Below are 14,982 nucleotides of genomic sequence, written 5' to 3'. Positions count from 1 at the left end.
ATATATAAAATAAAACATAATAGTGAAATCATTAAATTAAATATGCGTAGGTCAGTGATTACATGTTGCCAGAACTCATGAAGACATTACCTAACTACCGTATGTTACATAAATTTCATAAATGAAACGTTTCACATAAACATGTCAAGCATATTTTATTACTTACCTTACAATACAGATGTCTGCTTACTTAAGGAAATAAAAACATTTTAGCTCCAGGTAGGTTAGCATTTATCTGCTTTTCAACTGTTTGTGAGCCTTATTTTTCATTTCCTTTTCTTATATAAAATGGAATGCAGCCCTGCCACATTCTGTAACATGAACCTTAATGAACAACAGGTTCTGTTAAAGGAGCAGCACACAGTGAAAGCAACACGTTCTCTGGTCAGGACCCTTTGGTGTCTCTTTTTAATGACCTCACTTTTTAACTCGACTCCTTTAGGATTTTTTCTTTCTTTTTTGACGTGCAGGGTCCCTTGCTTTCAATACAATGAGGCAAGTGCCATGGACATTTTACCCTAATTTGAATTGTTACCATCAGGTCGACGATATTGTACTCCCAGATGTTTTAAATATAGGTTAAAATTACCATTCGTTCGCTAAGCAATTAGGTTTTTAAATTCTTCTTTCTCTGATGGTCAGTTAGATATTTTAATTTGATGTATTAGTATTAAAAAAAATTTAACATCTGTATATATATATATATATATATGCCTAAGTGAATTGTTGAATATCTGTGCAAGTATATGCTGCAAACATCATTTCCATTCAGGGATTAATAAATACTGAACTGAATTGAATGATTATGAGGATGATGATGATGATGATGATGATGATGATGATGGTGTGTGTGTGTGTGTGTGTGTGTGTGTGTGTGTGTGTGTGTGTGTGTGTGTGTGTGTGTGTGTGTGTGTGTGAATAAGAAAAACAACAATACTACAACATTCATACAACATCAGCTTAATGACAATTAAAAGGGACTTAGACACACAATTATGGAGACATAGGGGAGAAAAGCATAACTCAAATAAATAAATAAGTTAAGTCTTAAGATGATCAAATATATTAGATTGCTTGTCAAAATAAAGATGCATTACATTTCTTACAAAACGAAATTGATAAATAATAATACTACTGCTTGTAAAAATTTGAAAAACTGTTAAAATATTTTTCCCTTCTCACATATAAACTATATGGTAATGATGAAAGAGAACTGAAATAATTTGTCCATGTAATAATAATAATAATAAAAACGTGTATTTATATTTTATCGCTTGTCGTAGTTTCTCATTTGTAAGTCGCGTTGGATAAAAGCGTCTGCTAAATAAATATGTAATATTTTAATACAGAAGGGGTGGCTGATCTTACCGTAAAGAATTGGCATGTAAAATTTGGGAAACCCATGTATACTATATATATATATATATATATATATATATATATATATATATATATATATATATATATATATATATATTAAATTATGATACATTCAAATTCGTCATACAGTTTTTACACTTTTTTTATTTCTTTTTTTTTTTAATACAATGAGGAAAAAATAACAACGTATATCATAACACACAATGTTAATGGGACTTCTGATTTAGTTTTTGAGGCGAAGAATTTGGATGGATCAAACCAAAATTCTTTATTAAGTGACATGGAGAAAACAAACAAAGTTGGGAAACCCTAATGCTGACGAAATGAAGGCGGTCAAACGTCACTTCCGCCTGGTGGCCTGAAAGTGCAGGCGGCCATATTACATTAGCAAACATATTTACGCGCTAGCAGTGGATTGTTTATGCTGTGAAGTACAGCTGTATTTTAACCAGACTCTCTCAGTTTAGCTCAAGCGGTAAGTTAGCGGGACGATGAGCGGCGGCACGCCGTATATCGGCAGTAAGATCAGTCTGATCAGTAAAGCGGAGATCCGTTATGAAGGCATTCTCTACACCATCGACACAGAGAACTCCACCGTCGCGCTCGCCAAAGGTCAACAACACTCCTCAAACACAACACACGCTGTTCTACAGGCTTAAGATCGCGTTTCGCCTTAGTATTTCGCGTTATACGCGTTTAGCAACGAGGCTGTGTCTCAAACTGTAGTGAGCTTCCCTACACAGATAACTTTACACAGCTTTGGGCTTCATAAACGGGTGTTTCAGTTGTGCACAGTATTCACCTGCACAACATCAATTATTCCCGCTGGCTGCTCAGGATTTCCCACAGCTTGTTAATGTGTTAAATCTGGGATTTCCTCCCTTTGTCCAGCTGTTAGTTGTTGCCTAAAAGCGATGCATACTGTTACAAACTTACCATGTTAATCAGAGTTTCAATTTACCACAGTTCTGTTGTCTTATTACTCAATATGATATTTAGGCCAAACTCCAGTCACCTTGGCAAGACTCTGGAGTGATCGATTTTATCATAAGCTTTAAACTCAATTGTTTGTTTTGCATGAAATAATGTTGTTAGTTTTTTATGTAATATAAAATAAATCATTTAATGTGAAAAATAGTGATAATAACACTGTTTTTCAGTTTAACACTCATTAGTTTACCTATATAGTAAGTGCCTGTCCACATGAGATTTCGTTATGTATGTTAGGAGTGTGATTTTCGGTCGCATTTACAGCAGTGAGGCACTGTTTGGAAATGGTGAGGTCTGACTTAACAACTGGATTGCTTGCCGTGCAAAAGCTGTCTGATTTTAAGATTAGAGTCATTTTCCGTTACTGAAGTCAAATCTCAGAGGAAGACCCGTTACTCAGATGAATGGTAATGATTTGCTCTTTTGATGCTTGTTTCAGTGCGCTCCTTTGGCACCGAGGACCGCCCCACGGACCGTCCCATCGCACCAAGGGATGAGATATTTGAGTATATTATATTCAGAGGAAGTGACATCAAAGATCTGACGGTGTGTGAACCTCCCAAACCAACATGCTCTCTGCCTCAGGACCCCGCCATTGTTCAGGTACAGACGGAAACACACTCAGTGGCTAAGAAGTGCCCTTTACAAATTAATAAGTTATAATAGGTTTATAATAGGCTTAACTTGTTTTTACGGCGAGTAATCTATTTTAGGCACATGTAGACCAAAGTCTGGTGCGCTGCCTATCGTTAGATCCTTTAGCATATCAGGAAAGTCAAGAGTCCGCTCGTTTATCCTGTCAGAAGTCTGGAAACATAGCTTTTGTTTTTAGCACTGCATTTTGTCTGGTATCCAAAACTGTTAATTGTCTTCTATTAGTCGAAGAAGCAGACGGAGGCAGAAGGAAATAGCAGGAGGCTCTACAGAAAATGAGCAGTGTTTATTAAATAATCGTACGCAATCTTAGTTGTCTGATTTATTGCTTAGTCTTGCTTTGCTGCGCCAAAGCAATGGAAAATGAATGCTTCACGGCATCAACAAGAGACGTTAAAAACCTTGAAATGGAGACGTTATCGTGAAGAGAAATATTGGTTGCACTTTATTTTACAGTACGTGTACTTACATGTACTTATAGTGTACTTACAGTGCATTTATGTAAGAACGTTTTGGTAATACAAGGTAACTACATGGGGTAGGGTTAGGTTTAGGGGTAAGTTCAGGGTTAGTACCTAGTTATTACATAGTTATTGTAATTACTATAATAAGTACATAGTATGTACATGGGGAACAGGACTGTAAAATAAAGTGCTACCGAAATATCTATGAAACGACATAGTCATAAGATCTAACAAAAACAAGCAGTCAAGGAGTGAGGGAAATAGGTCTAAATTATTGAAATATAATTTTATTGCTAAATACTATTTGTTACAGTTATATGTCATGTACTGATTCAGGCAAGATTGGGCTTTCTGTAATATCGACTAAATCTGTTCTCTGGATTTGTGCTCTTACGCTGTATTAACATCTAGATATTTCAACTGAATCCATTAATTGGTTTCAATAATAAAATTTTCTTTCAATATATGCTGCTGTTTTTGCAACAACAACAAAAAATGTAATTCCTAACAAAGGTGTACCGTGCAACACAACAAAAGTCTAAAACGCATGAGAACACGTTATCTTCAATTAAAGTCTTCTTTTTTTTTTGAGGATGACGGAGTTAGCTGAAACTTGTATTTTTCTTAACACAACCTCAGACATGATTAAAGCCACAAAGACACATGCAACTTAAGCATCTATGCAACATATGAATTTAACTAGCTTCCAAACTAGCTCCATTCGAAAAGGACTCTGTCTAGGCAGGCAGCTCTTTAGCTTTCATAGACTGAAACCGGTGAAAACCTGTATTTAAGAAATTCAATCTTTGAGCTTTGTTTCAGAGTTCGTCGATTGAACGGTGTTGGTTTGAAGTCTGTCATTGTTATAGCACAGTGACCTCATCATGCTTTATTCATCTGTTAGTCCTCTATGGGATCTTCCACTGCCCTGCCATCATCCTTCCAGTCTGGGAAGTCATACGGACTCTTCAACCGTCCACAGGTCACACCATACACCCAGTTCAACCCCAACCCACTGGTCTCACCACAGTTCGGCACTGTTGGAGTCGGTAAGTCCCCTTCATACAGCTGTAACATACTGCGACACATCCATTAATTTACTACAAGGTGCTGAGCAGAAGTGACAGATCCTATGGCACCTCTGAAGTGTGTGCCTGCTCTTCCTTTCCTCACAGGAAGTGCAATGGGATTGTCTGGTAGTGACTGTGGCACGGCTGCAGCACTGTCTCAGAGCAGTACTGTTGCCTCTGCTTTCTACCGTGACACTTTGTGTGCATTCATAGCAGAAGGTAAACCTCTCCCTGGGGGCCAAGATCAAACTCCCAAACTGCCAAATCAAGTTAGAATGTAACTTCTTCAGTTTAGCACTGTGGAATAAAGCTTTGTGTTTAGTTTGGTGGGCTCGTGTCTCCGTTGTCTCTTTGGCTTTTGAAAGTTCATGTGTAACAGTTTCACTTCTCACTCTCAGAGGCAGTTGAAGGCACCTGCATGTAGAAGAAAAATGGAGGGGTTTGATAGTTTTCTGATAACCTTAATAACATACCAATAACAAGAATACAGGCCACGTACACACTGCAAATCTTTGGGTATAATCATGTTTAAACTGGGGAGTGAATTTTATACATGTGTGTGCAGAATACATGAGTTGACAACTGTTGAACCCATGGGGAAAATGGGGACAAGGACTTTGTTCATTCCTTAAGAACTGAAATTGCTTCCGGTTGGCTGTGAGCACTGATACTTTATCATGGCACCACCTGTACTTTCCCTGGGTCACTGCTGCTTTGCAATTCTCAATTTTGAGGCCCCTAAACTCCGCAGAGTTTGGGAACTGAGAGTTTTCATGATCACCACCTGTGCATGTTTCTCCAGGGATCTGAGGCTATCTTAGACCACCCTCAGCAAGCCGTAATTTAAGATTAATAATAATTAATTTGGTAATAAAACCAAGTGCTGAACATTTTATTGGTGCAAAGATGATATTTTTTTGCATTTGCAACTACTTTATTACTTAATTTGAAGCCACAATTATTGTCGTCTACTCTGAAAAGACATTTAGTTATTTCAAAATGCAAAGTATTGAATATCAAAGTACATAATTTTTACACTATAAGTGCGTCCCATCCGGTAATGAAAAGTTCTACATACACTTGTGGTTTTCACACCCACTTGAACACTTGGGCTAAATACAGGAAATGCATTATGTAAGTAGACAAGTGGTCACAAGTGTGGGTATTTGGAAAAGCCCCTTGTCTTTGGGGTCCCTGAAGGTCAGATGCCAAATATTAAATTTTGTGAGTGACTCGACTGCATTAACAACTAATGCTACAGTACGATTCTGTGCACTCTATTCACATTTAAAGGGTTAGTTCACCCAGAAATGAAAATTAGCTGCATTTTCCCCTTTAATGTAAGTTTAGTTGTCCTGACCGGTTTTGTCTTTATTTAGCTGCTGTGTGTACGTGGCCACAATGTGTTTTTGGAAACTTAGAGTGTGTGTGACTGGATTGTGGCATCTTTTTAATCACTGTTTAATCAAGGAATTACTTCATTAACACAGTTCCCCAGATTTCGTCTTCTAACCTGCACTGATTTCCTCACATCAGGGTGGCTGAGGTTCTTAACTTTTTTTTTTTGCTGTAAACAGTTTTAACTTTCACCATTCTTCTTATACAGGTCACACAAGTCCGGCTATGGACCCCCTGCGAAAGAGCCCCCCAGTGGAGCCTGCCTCCCCATCAGCCCCTGCAGTCACCGCCGCTGCTCCCACAGCTGTGTGCCGCAAGAGCCCTGTTTCAACCCGCACAGCCTTCACCAACACACAGAAGCCTGTGGACCTCACAGAACAGACCCGGGGTGAGAATGAGTCCAGATGCCACAAACCTGCTGCTCAAGACCGAATTGTTGTAATTCAACAGTACCACTTTTCCAAATGATGCTTAAAGCCCAAAGCATACGTTATTTTTGTACGTGTATGCTTACAGTCGTATGCATATCCTTTCAAAGTATGCTCCATTCGATTGCATCCGTGAACACAGGCAGTCGACTAGAAAGCTCATCTCTGTTCATTTTTCTACAGACGTTATGTAAAAATGTCATTGTACATTTTTTAACTAAAGTTGCAGCACAAGTAGGCGTGGGCGATATAGCCTGAAAATGATATCACGATATTTCTATATGTTTACGATATCTATATCACGATATTTCTATATATTTATGACGATATATAAAATAAATAAAAACTTGGAACAACGTTGGGAACGTATATCTGACATGCGTCATCGCTATATCATTGATATCGCGATATGACACTTGTACAAATTTATACCGGTATTATCGCGGACGGTAATGAGCACAAGCGCTTGTCAATGCGAGCGTCTGTTGTTTTTGCAGTCTTCGGTATTTCGTTTTCTACTGTGAATCAATGTCCTGAGCCAGTGCTGCCACCTTGTGAAAGAACTGATTAGTGCAAATCCAACTCAATGTGTCTGTGCGACATGCATGTTCAAAGTATATGTGTGGTTACAAAAAATTGAATGGTGCGTGAACAGTATGTACTGTTTTGGTGATGAAATTTGCTTCATGTACACGGTACATAGACGCGGTACATGTATGCGTAAAAACCGTTAACACAGAACGCGTTCTTTTGACTAAATCAGTGCATCCCAAACCTGTCCTGCCCCTTCGTAACACACCTGACTCAACTCATCAGCTCGTTAGTAAATACTGCAAGAACTAACTCTAGGTGAAAGTCTCGAATGATGCGAGAACAGTCATATCCATCTAGCATGGGTTAACACAGAAAAACGAACGAATGCATAGCACACTGGAATGGAAAAACACAATCCATGTGAACGGCCCCTAACAGGGGATTTGATCTTGTTGGCTCGTTTTTTTAGGAATTACAGGCCCTTTATTAGGGCTTCTTGGAAAATGAACATTAAGAATAGAGAAACGTAACACCGTATGAACAACACGAGTGTTGAAACAGGTTCTGCTACAAGGATTGTGTACAGCTTAATATGTCCTAAAGAGTTATACTCTCCCAGGCGCCGATGTCCCGAAACCAAGCGTACTCGAGACCAGTCAGTCCAGAGGAGGAAACCGGGACGCTTCTAAACGGCTCGCAGGTTATAACATATCTGCTGAAATGCCTTTGACTGCAGTTATGTTGTGCTGTTGGATGCTCAAACTGCATGATTCTTTCAAGAGCTTCGTCTTTGTGTTTCACACGCATCCATACGGCATCTTTCACAGGAACCTTTCTTCCAGAGGAACTTCAGAACAGTGAATCTCATGCAACCCGATGAGTGTTTCTCCCCAATATTAGAAGGGGAAAAATGCACAAAGAAAATTAGACCACATGTTTGGACCAGTATTCTTCACGTGTGTCATTTTCATTAAGCATATTTCTGTTTATTGTAAGGGTTAATTGTAATGTAATAAAAATTGTCACTTTAATAGAGTATGTTTTCGTGAGATTCACGCAGTGTGCTGTCTTTATACTTTTAAATGCTTTAGCAGTCCTCTGTGGAATGGCCTTGTGTTCTAATGATGCTTGCAGAACTCTGTATGTTTACACAAGTTGTGCTGGTTTAAGCAATGCCTTTTTTGTTTAATCTAACTTGATTAAAACAGGCTTTTTCTGCACACCTAAATGTAGCTAATGTCTGTCAGAATAGACTTTCCTTTACATCACTAGCAACATCACAGCATGCTGCTGCTTTATATGTGTATTTGATGTATTTATGACAGATATTTTCTGGAACAGTAACCGTGTGTTTTGTGCTGTGCTCAGCTTGTGGAGCTCCTCCTGTCCGGCAGGGTCGTGGCGGAGGTCATCGGGGTAGAGGACGGTTCCCTGTGCGCAGAGAAGGACCCATGAAGTTTGAGAAAGACTTTGACTTTGAGAGCGCCAATGCTCAGTTCAACAAAGACGAGATTGACAAAGAGTTCCAGAGCAAACTCAAACTCAAAGGTACAAACTGATTACCCAATCTGCAATGCAAAAAAGTGCAGGTTAGATTACTTTGAGATAATATTCTTTTATATGTATAGTATACATGTTTATATACACTCAGGGCCACTTTATTAGGTACGCCTGTTCAATTGGTTTGGTAACACAAATAGTTAATCAGCCAATCACAGGGCAGCAACTCAATGCATTTAGACATCTAGATGTGGAGAAGATGACTCGCTGAAGTTCAAACCGAGCATCAGAACGGGGAAGAAAGGGGATTTCAGTGACTTTGAATGTGGAATGGTTTCAAGCACAGTCATCTTTTGGGTTTACAGAGAATGGTCTGAAAAAGAGGAAATATCCAGTGAGTGGAAGTTGTGTTGACCAAAATGCGTTGTTGATGTCAGAGGAGAATGGGCAGACTGGTAAGAGCTGATAGAAAGGCAACAGTAACTCAAATAACCACTCTGACCTAAATTATGTACTTGAAGTACCCCCTGAAATTTTAAGTAAATATTTAAATTATTTAATGGCACATTTGCATGTTTAACTTTGGGGAAAAAAATTACTTTTATTTCATTTTTACTTTTAATAGTCTTTTAGTAGTAGCTATTGTTATTATTACACTCTATTACAATTACAATATAATTACAATTATCTATTATAATAATAATTATATATATATATATATATATATATATATATATATATATATATATATATATATATTAGGGGTGTAACGATACGTGTATTCGTATTGAACCATTCGGTACGAGGCTTTCGGTTCGGTACGCGGTACGCATTATGGACCGAACGGTTCGTTGGACTAATTAATTATATTTGGAAAATAAAAAAAATTGTGAAATATAATGATATGCATTCAACAAGGTAGCCCAAGAACCCAAACGATGTAACAGGCAACGCCCCTGACACCCCCGAAGAGGAAAAAAACACCAACTTATATGTTTATGTTAGGCTACTCAGTCAGGCGCTCGCTCACTCAGTAATACACGCTGAAGGCTCGTTGCAAAATGGCCAATGCGTTTAACAGACCAGTAATAGAAGATCCTCCAATAACCAACAGGTCTGGTGTTTGGGTGCACTTTGGATTCCCTGTAAGCTATATTGGTGATGGCAAGAGAGTGGTGGATAAAAACAACAACGATATGTCGCATCTAGGGTACACCAGCGGGAATACAAAAAAAAAAAAAAACACCAGTGGGAATACTTGAAACATGTCAACTCATTTACGCCGACATCACCTTAGTGTGTCAGTATCTGGGAAAAGATGAAAAAAAGGAGAAACATACACGAAACAAACTATCCCCGCAGCATTTAGACAGACATTTCCAACGGATTCAAACAGGGCAAAAGACATCACCACGGCGATTGGTAGGCTGCATTTACGTTATAGCCGCGGATATGAGACCTTACTATTTACCATTGATTCTATCATCACCATTATAGCTTACAGGGAATCCAAAGTGCACCCAAACACCAGACCTGTTGGTTATTGGAGGATCTTCTATTTCTGGTCAGCGCGTACTGAGTGAACGAGCGCCTTACTCTGTAGTGGAAAACGTAGGTTTTAAGAACACGCTTAATGTAATTGAGCCCCGTCACAATATTCCTTCACGAGCCCATTTCAGACAGACCGTAATTCCTGCTTTGTTCCAAAAAACATAAGCCCTATAGAGAACCAATTGAGTAAAAACACACTCAATATAAAGAGTTATAGAGTTCCATATAAAAAGTTACATCTTTGTATTTGTTCATAACTAATATAACATTTTCATTTTTTTTTTTATAAGGATCTGTTTTTGTTTTATACAGTATGCTGCTAAGAAAACACTATAGAAGATGGGTAAAGAATAGCTCCATCATTGTTCAATGTAAAAAAAAAACATACTTTGTTAGTTTTAATAAATAAAACATTTTTTAAAAATCAAGGAAATTTATCTGCCAATTTTTTCTTTTTGCTGTATCTAAAACGTACCGAACCGAACCGTGACACCAGTGTATTGTATCGAACCGAACCGAACCGTGAATTTTGTGAACCGTTACACCCCTAATATATATATATATATATACAGGGTTTCCCCAAAAGAAAATGTTTTTTATACATTAAAGATTTTACAATTACATCACATTTGTATAAACCTGTAGTTTCTTTGCAAAAAAAAAAAAAGTCTTTTTTTTGATTCATTCGTTCGTGGCATTAACTCGCAGGCATACCATGTGTACCAACTCACAAACCTCCTGCAAGTGTACCCATCTTCTGATGGCTACTTCCAGCAGAATAATGCACCATGTCACAAAGCTCAGATCATCTCAGACTGGTTTCTTGAACATGACAATGAGTTCACTTTACTCAGATGGCCTCCACAGTCACCAGATCTCAACCCAACAGAGCAGATTTGGGATGTGTTGGAACTGGAGATTCACATCATGGATGTGCTGCTGACAAATCTCCAGCAACTGTGTGATGCTGTCATATCAATATAGACATAATTCTCTGAGGAATGTTTCCAACACCTTGTTGAATCTATGCCATGAAGAATTAATGCAGTTCTGAAGGATAAAGGGGGTCCAACATCAGTACTAGCAAGGTGTACCTAATAAAGTGGCCAGTGAGTGTGTGTACACACTGCCGTACAAACGCTTGGGATGAGTAAGAATTTCATGTTTTTTTAAAGACGTTTCTTCTGCTCATCAAGGCTGGATTTATTTGATCAAAAACACAGAAAAAAACTAAAATTGTGAAATATTATTGCAATTTAAAAATTCTTTTTCTATTTTCATACACTTTAGAATGTAATTTATTCCTTTGATCGAAGCTGTATTTCCAGCATCATTCCTCCAGTCTTCAGTGTCACATGATCCTTCAGAAATCATTCTAATATGATGATTTATTATTGATTATATTATATTATATTATATTGATTAGGAACAGTTTTGCTGCTTCATATTTATTTATTTTTCTAACTTTACTTTTTTTCAGGATTCTTTGAATAAATTGTAAAAAAAAAAAAAAACGCATTTACTTAATATAAATCTTTTGTAACAATATAGACTACAGTTGAAAAGTTTGGGGTTAGTCTTTTTTTTTTGTTGCTTTCATTCAGCAAGGATGTGTAAAACTGATTTAAAAAAGTGACCGTATATACTTATATTGTTACAAAATGTTACTATTTTGAATAAATGCTGTTCTTTTTAACTTTCTATTAATCTCAGAATTCTGAAAAAGTGTTACAGGTTCCAGAACAAATATGAAGCAGCATATTTAGCAGTTGTATGCCTTCGTCTGATTACCAGAAAAATTAAGAACATTTTATATGGCCATATTGTTTTAAAAAGGACTCTTTACAAAAAAATATATTTTTTAAATTAAATACAGTCCTGTGGCTCTTAATTTTTTAATAAATTCACAATTTTTAAATTGAGGTTTACGGTTCAAGAGCATTTGTATAAAAACTATATTCACTGATTGTAATAAAAAAAAAAAATTAGAAAATCGAATCGAGAGCTTGTGAATCGAAGTCGAATCAAATCACATTTTTTTTCTGCTTTTCACAGATAACAGCAATAATGATATTATAGCATTAAAAATAGCTTACTACTGTTACTAAAAATCTTACGCACATTGGAGGTCCAACCAATACAGAAAGCTAAGAAATTTAGGTAATTACCAATACTGTTAGTTAAGAACTGCCAAAATCAAAAATTAAAACAATTAAAGATAATAAAGAGGAATAAAATCACAGTAATGCTCTGCAGGAACATGCGTCGCTTGCAATTTGATGAAAGTCAGTCTCTTTCAGTAAGATTTCGACTGTCAGGGCGGGCCTTTATGCAAAAATGGAAGGGCTTGCGTGAAATTGTGACATTTAAAGATGATAATATGACTGTTACGTTTTTTTGTGCCGAGGACGCACACACACATCTGTAAAAAATTATGAAAATGCATCAGCTTGAAGCTTAAAATAAAGATTTGTCTTTGTCTTGGATCAAATACTTTTCCAGAAGGAGCTCATTCGGTTTCCTCCAATATTTGTAGATGCATTTTGTCCAGATAAATGTGTTGTTCAGTGCTTTAATTTGATGCTTTAATCGATTTAGTCAATTTTATCAATTAGCTGTTGCAGCCCTACAAACAAGACAAGTTAAAATGTTAAACTGCTTTACATGTACTTTAGTATGTTAGTCGATGCATTAGAAGTGACATTGACATTAAAAAGTGTACTTAAGACCGTTATTAAAAAGTGTACTCCATTTCAGTAATATTCTTTTATCTGCAAGTACATTAAAGTACACTTATGATTTTAAGTGCATCTTGAATACAATTAAGCACAATTTCACCGTGTAAAACAGATGGCGATCTCATGCTGTAGTCTAGAGAAAAATGCTGGTATATATCTGTATTTGTTTGTTCAGATGAGAAGTCTGATAAGGCTTTGAATGGCGAGGATAAAGGTGATTCGGGAGTCGACACTCAGAACAGCGAAGGAAATGCTGATGAGGAAGATCCTCTCGGACCAAACTGCTACTACGACAAATCCAAGTCCTTCTTTGACAACATCTCCTGTGACGACACAAGGTCAGATCACATCCAGCACACCGTTAATACAGAGATAAAATGGTATGAAAAATTCTTAGCATGGTCATAGTGACCATAATTATCACGGTTATCGTTGTGTTATCACGGTATTGTTCAAATAAGCTGGAAATGTTCCAAAAAAAGTACTGACACATGAATTGTTTCAACCAAGTTCTATATTTAAAATCAACAAACAAATAAAATTACTTTTCTAATTGTAAAAGTATAGGTACAGGTTTCATACGGTCAGGAAAAACCTGGAAAAGTGAGGGAATTTTATAACGGCGATTTCCAGGCCCAGAAAGGTTTCGGAAAAATGAATAAATTCTACAAGTTTTGAAAAAAAACTATGGACATTTATTTCTCAAATCTTCTTCTTACAAAAACACATCGAGTCACTACAGAAGGCCTTTGTTCACCCCCCGGAGCCGTTGGAGACCCTTTTTTATGGATAGGCGTTTTTACTTCACTTCTTTTGGACTGACGTATGCAACACCCGCTGAGTGCCATTAAACAGCTTGGAATATCAAATACCATTTTTAATATAACTCCGACTGGATTAGTCACACACATCTAGGATGACCCATTTTTGGGTGGACTAAACTTTTACAAGCTCCCAGCTTTTCACTGTTTTCACACAAAACAACGTGACACTGTGACTTCAGACTGTGCTTTATGCTGGACAGGATTTCTTTATCCCGACTTGTTCAGATTGAATAATTAAATTAAGAAACGGTAATACTAACCGTGAGGAATTTTATCACCGGTTATCGCTTCAGCCCTAGTTTAATATGAGCCTCCATGTTTAAAATGTCACTTTTGTCACATGATGCAACAAATTCATAATCTTGTCATTGTACCTGATTATAAACAGGAAGGCCGCCGAGAGGTCTGGAGGATCCGGTTTTCCCCGGTGAGTCCAGCAGAAGCCAAAGCTACTGAATCGCATTAGCCTTGCTACAAGCGCTTCATTAAATGTTTGGTTTTCTGGTTTTCATCATCTCCTAAAGAGAGAGGAGGCAGACCTGGGCGGAGGAGCGGAGGATGAACGCAGAGACGTTTGGCCTGCCGCTGCGGCGGGGTCGCGGAGGGTTCAGAGGTCGCGGGGGCATGGGCTTCAGAGGGGGCCGGGCTCGTGGAGCCGGACGGGGGTGGTTTGGATCTCACCCTGGTGGAAGTGGCTTCAGAGGGTTATTCAGAGGAAGTCAAGGAGGAAGAGAGTTCGCTGAGTTTGAATACAGGGTAATGAACGAGTCAAAAATAAGCATTTTACAATGCAAGTAAATCACTCGCTAAATGTCCATGCACTTTTTTTTCTCTCTCTTCATTTGTTTTTTCCAGAAGGATAATAAAGTTGCTGTATAGTGATGAGAGGAAGCGGATCCAGAAGACATGATTTGTGTGGGAACTGCGTTTCGGGTCACATGTTTTGCTGAGAACAAGGAGATAACGTACGTGTTGTAAAAATCTGCCACCAGCACTGCTTGAAACCTGGCTATTAATGAAACACCTACTCCATTTCTTCCCGAGGAGTGGAACAAATACTATTTTTATTTAATCGTTAATTTGAGAATATTTCCAGACGGTTTCAAATATATTGATTTCTGAAGGACTCTGCTGTTTTGTTGACCTTCAGTGCTTATCCTAAATTTGATACACTGCTGCTTACAGCTAACAGATTATCTAGAACAACATATTGTGTTTTTGATCACTGAATGAGCTTTATTTTTGACTTGTTTTGCTTTAAAGTATCTTACAGTGCATTTAGAAATGGACTGCCTGGAACTCAATTATGCATTGTAATATTTTTCTAATGTAATTTCATTCTTCAGCCCCAACATCACTATTCCTGATCCTGTAGCAAATAGAACGTTTTATATATATATATATATATATATATATATATATATATATATATATATATATATATATATATA

General features: G+C 37.4%; 1 protein-coding gene across 2 annotated transcripts; it reads left to right on the top strand.

The window, feature by feature from the left end:
• Nucleotides 1-1,696: 1,696 nt before the first annotated feature.
• Nucleotides 1,697-14,656, top strand: LOC132133177 (protein LSM14 homolog A-like). Of its 2 annotated transcripts, XM_059545923.1 has the most exons (10): nucleotides 1,697-1,992; nucleotides 2,810-2,973; nucleotides 4,393-4,537; nucleotides 6,165-6,344; nucleotides 7,538-7,618; nucleotides 8,287-8,466; nucleotides 12,883-13,045; nucleotides 13,920-13,958; nucleotides 14,056-14,287; nucleotides 14,387-14,656. In XM_059545923.1, the coding sequence occupies exons 1-10, from the start codon at nucleotides 1,872-1,874 to the stop codon at nucleotides 14,408-14,410; spliced, it is 1,329 nt and encodes a 442-aa protein (XP_059401906.1). In that variant the 5' UTR covers nucleotides 1,697-1,871; the 3' UTR covers nucleotides 14,411-14,656. The 2 variants fall into 2 exon arrangements, with proteins under 2 accessions (XP_059401906.1, XP_059401907.1); XM_059545924.1 differs by lacking the exon at nucleotides 7,538-7,618 and having other exon boundaries at nucleotides 1,698-1,992.
• Nucleotides 14,657-14,982: the final 326 nt, after the last annotated feature.

This window comes from Carassius carassius, chromosome 50 (genome assembly GCF_963082965.1).
Source record: "Carassius carassius chromosome 50, fCarCar2.1, whole genome shotgun sequence".
NCBI lineage: Eukaryota > Metazoa > Chordata > Actinopteri > Cypriniformes > Cyprinidae > Carassius > Carassius carassius.
This window is presented reverse-complemented; position numbering and strand designations above follow the sequence as displayed.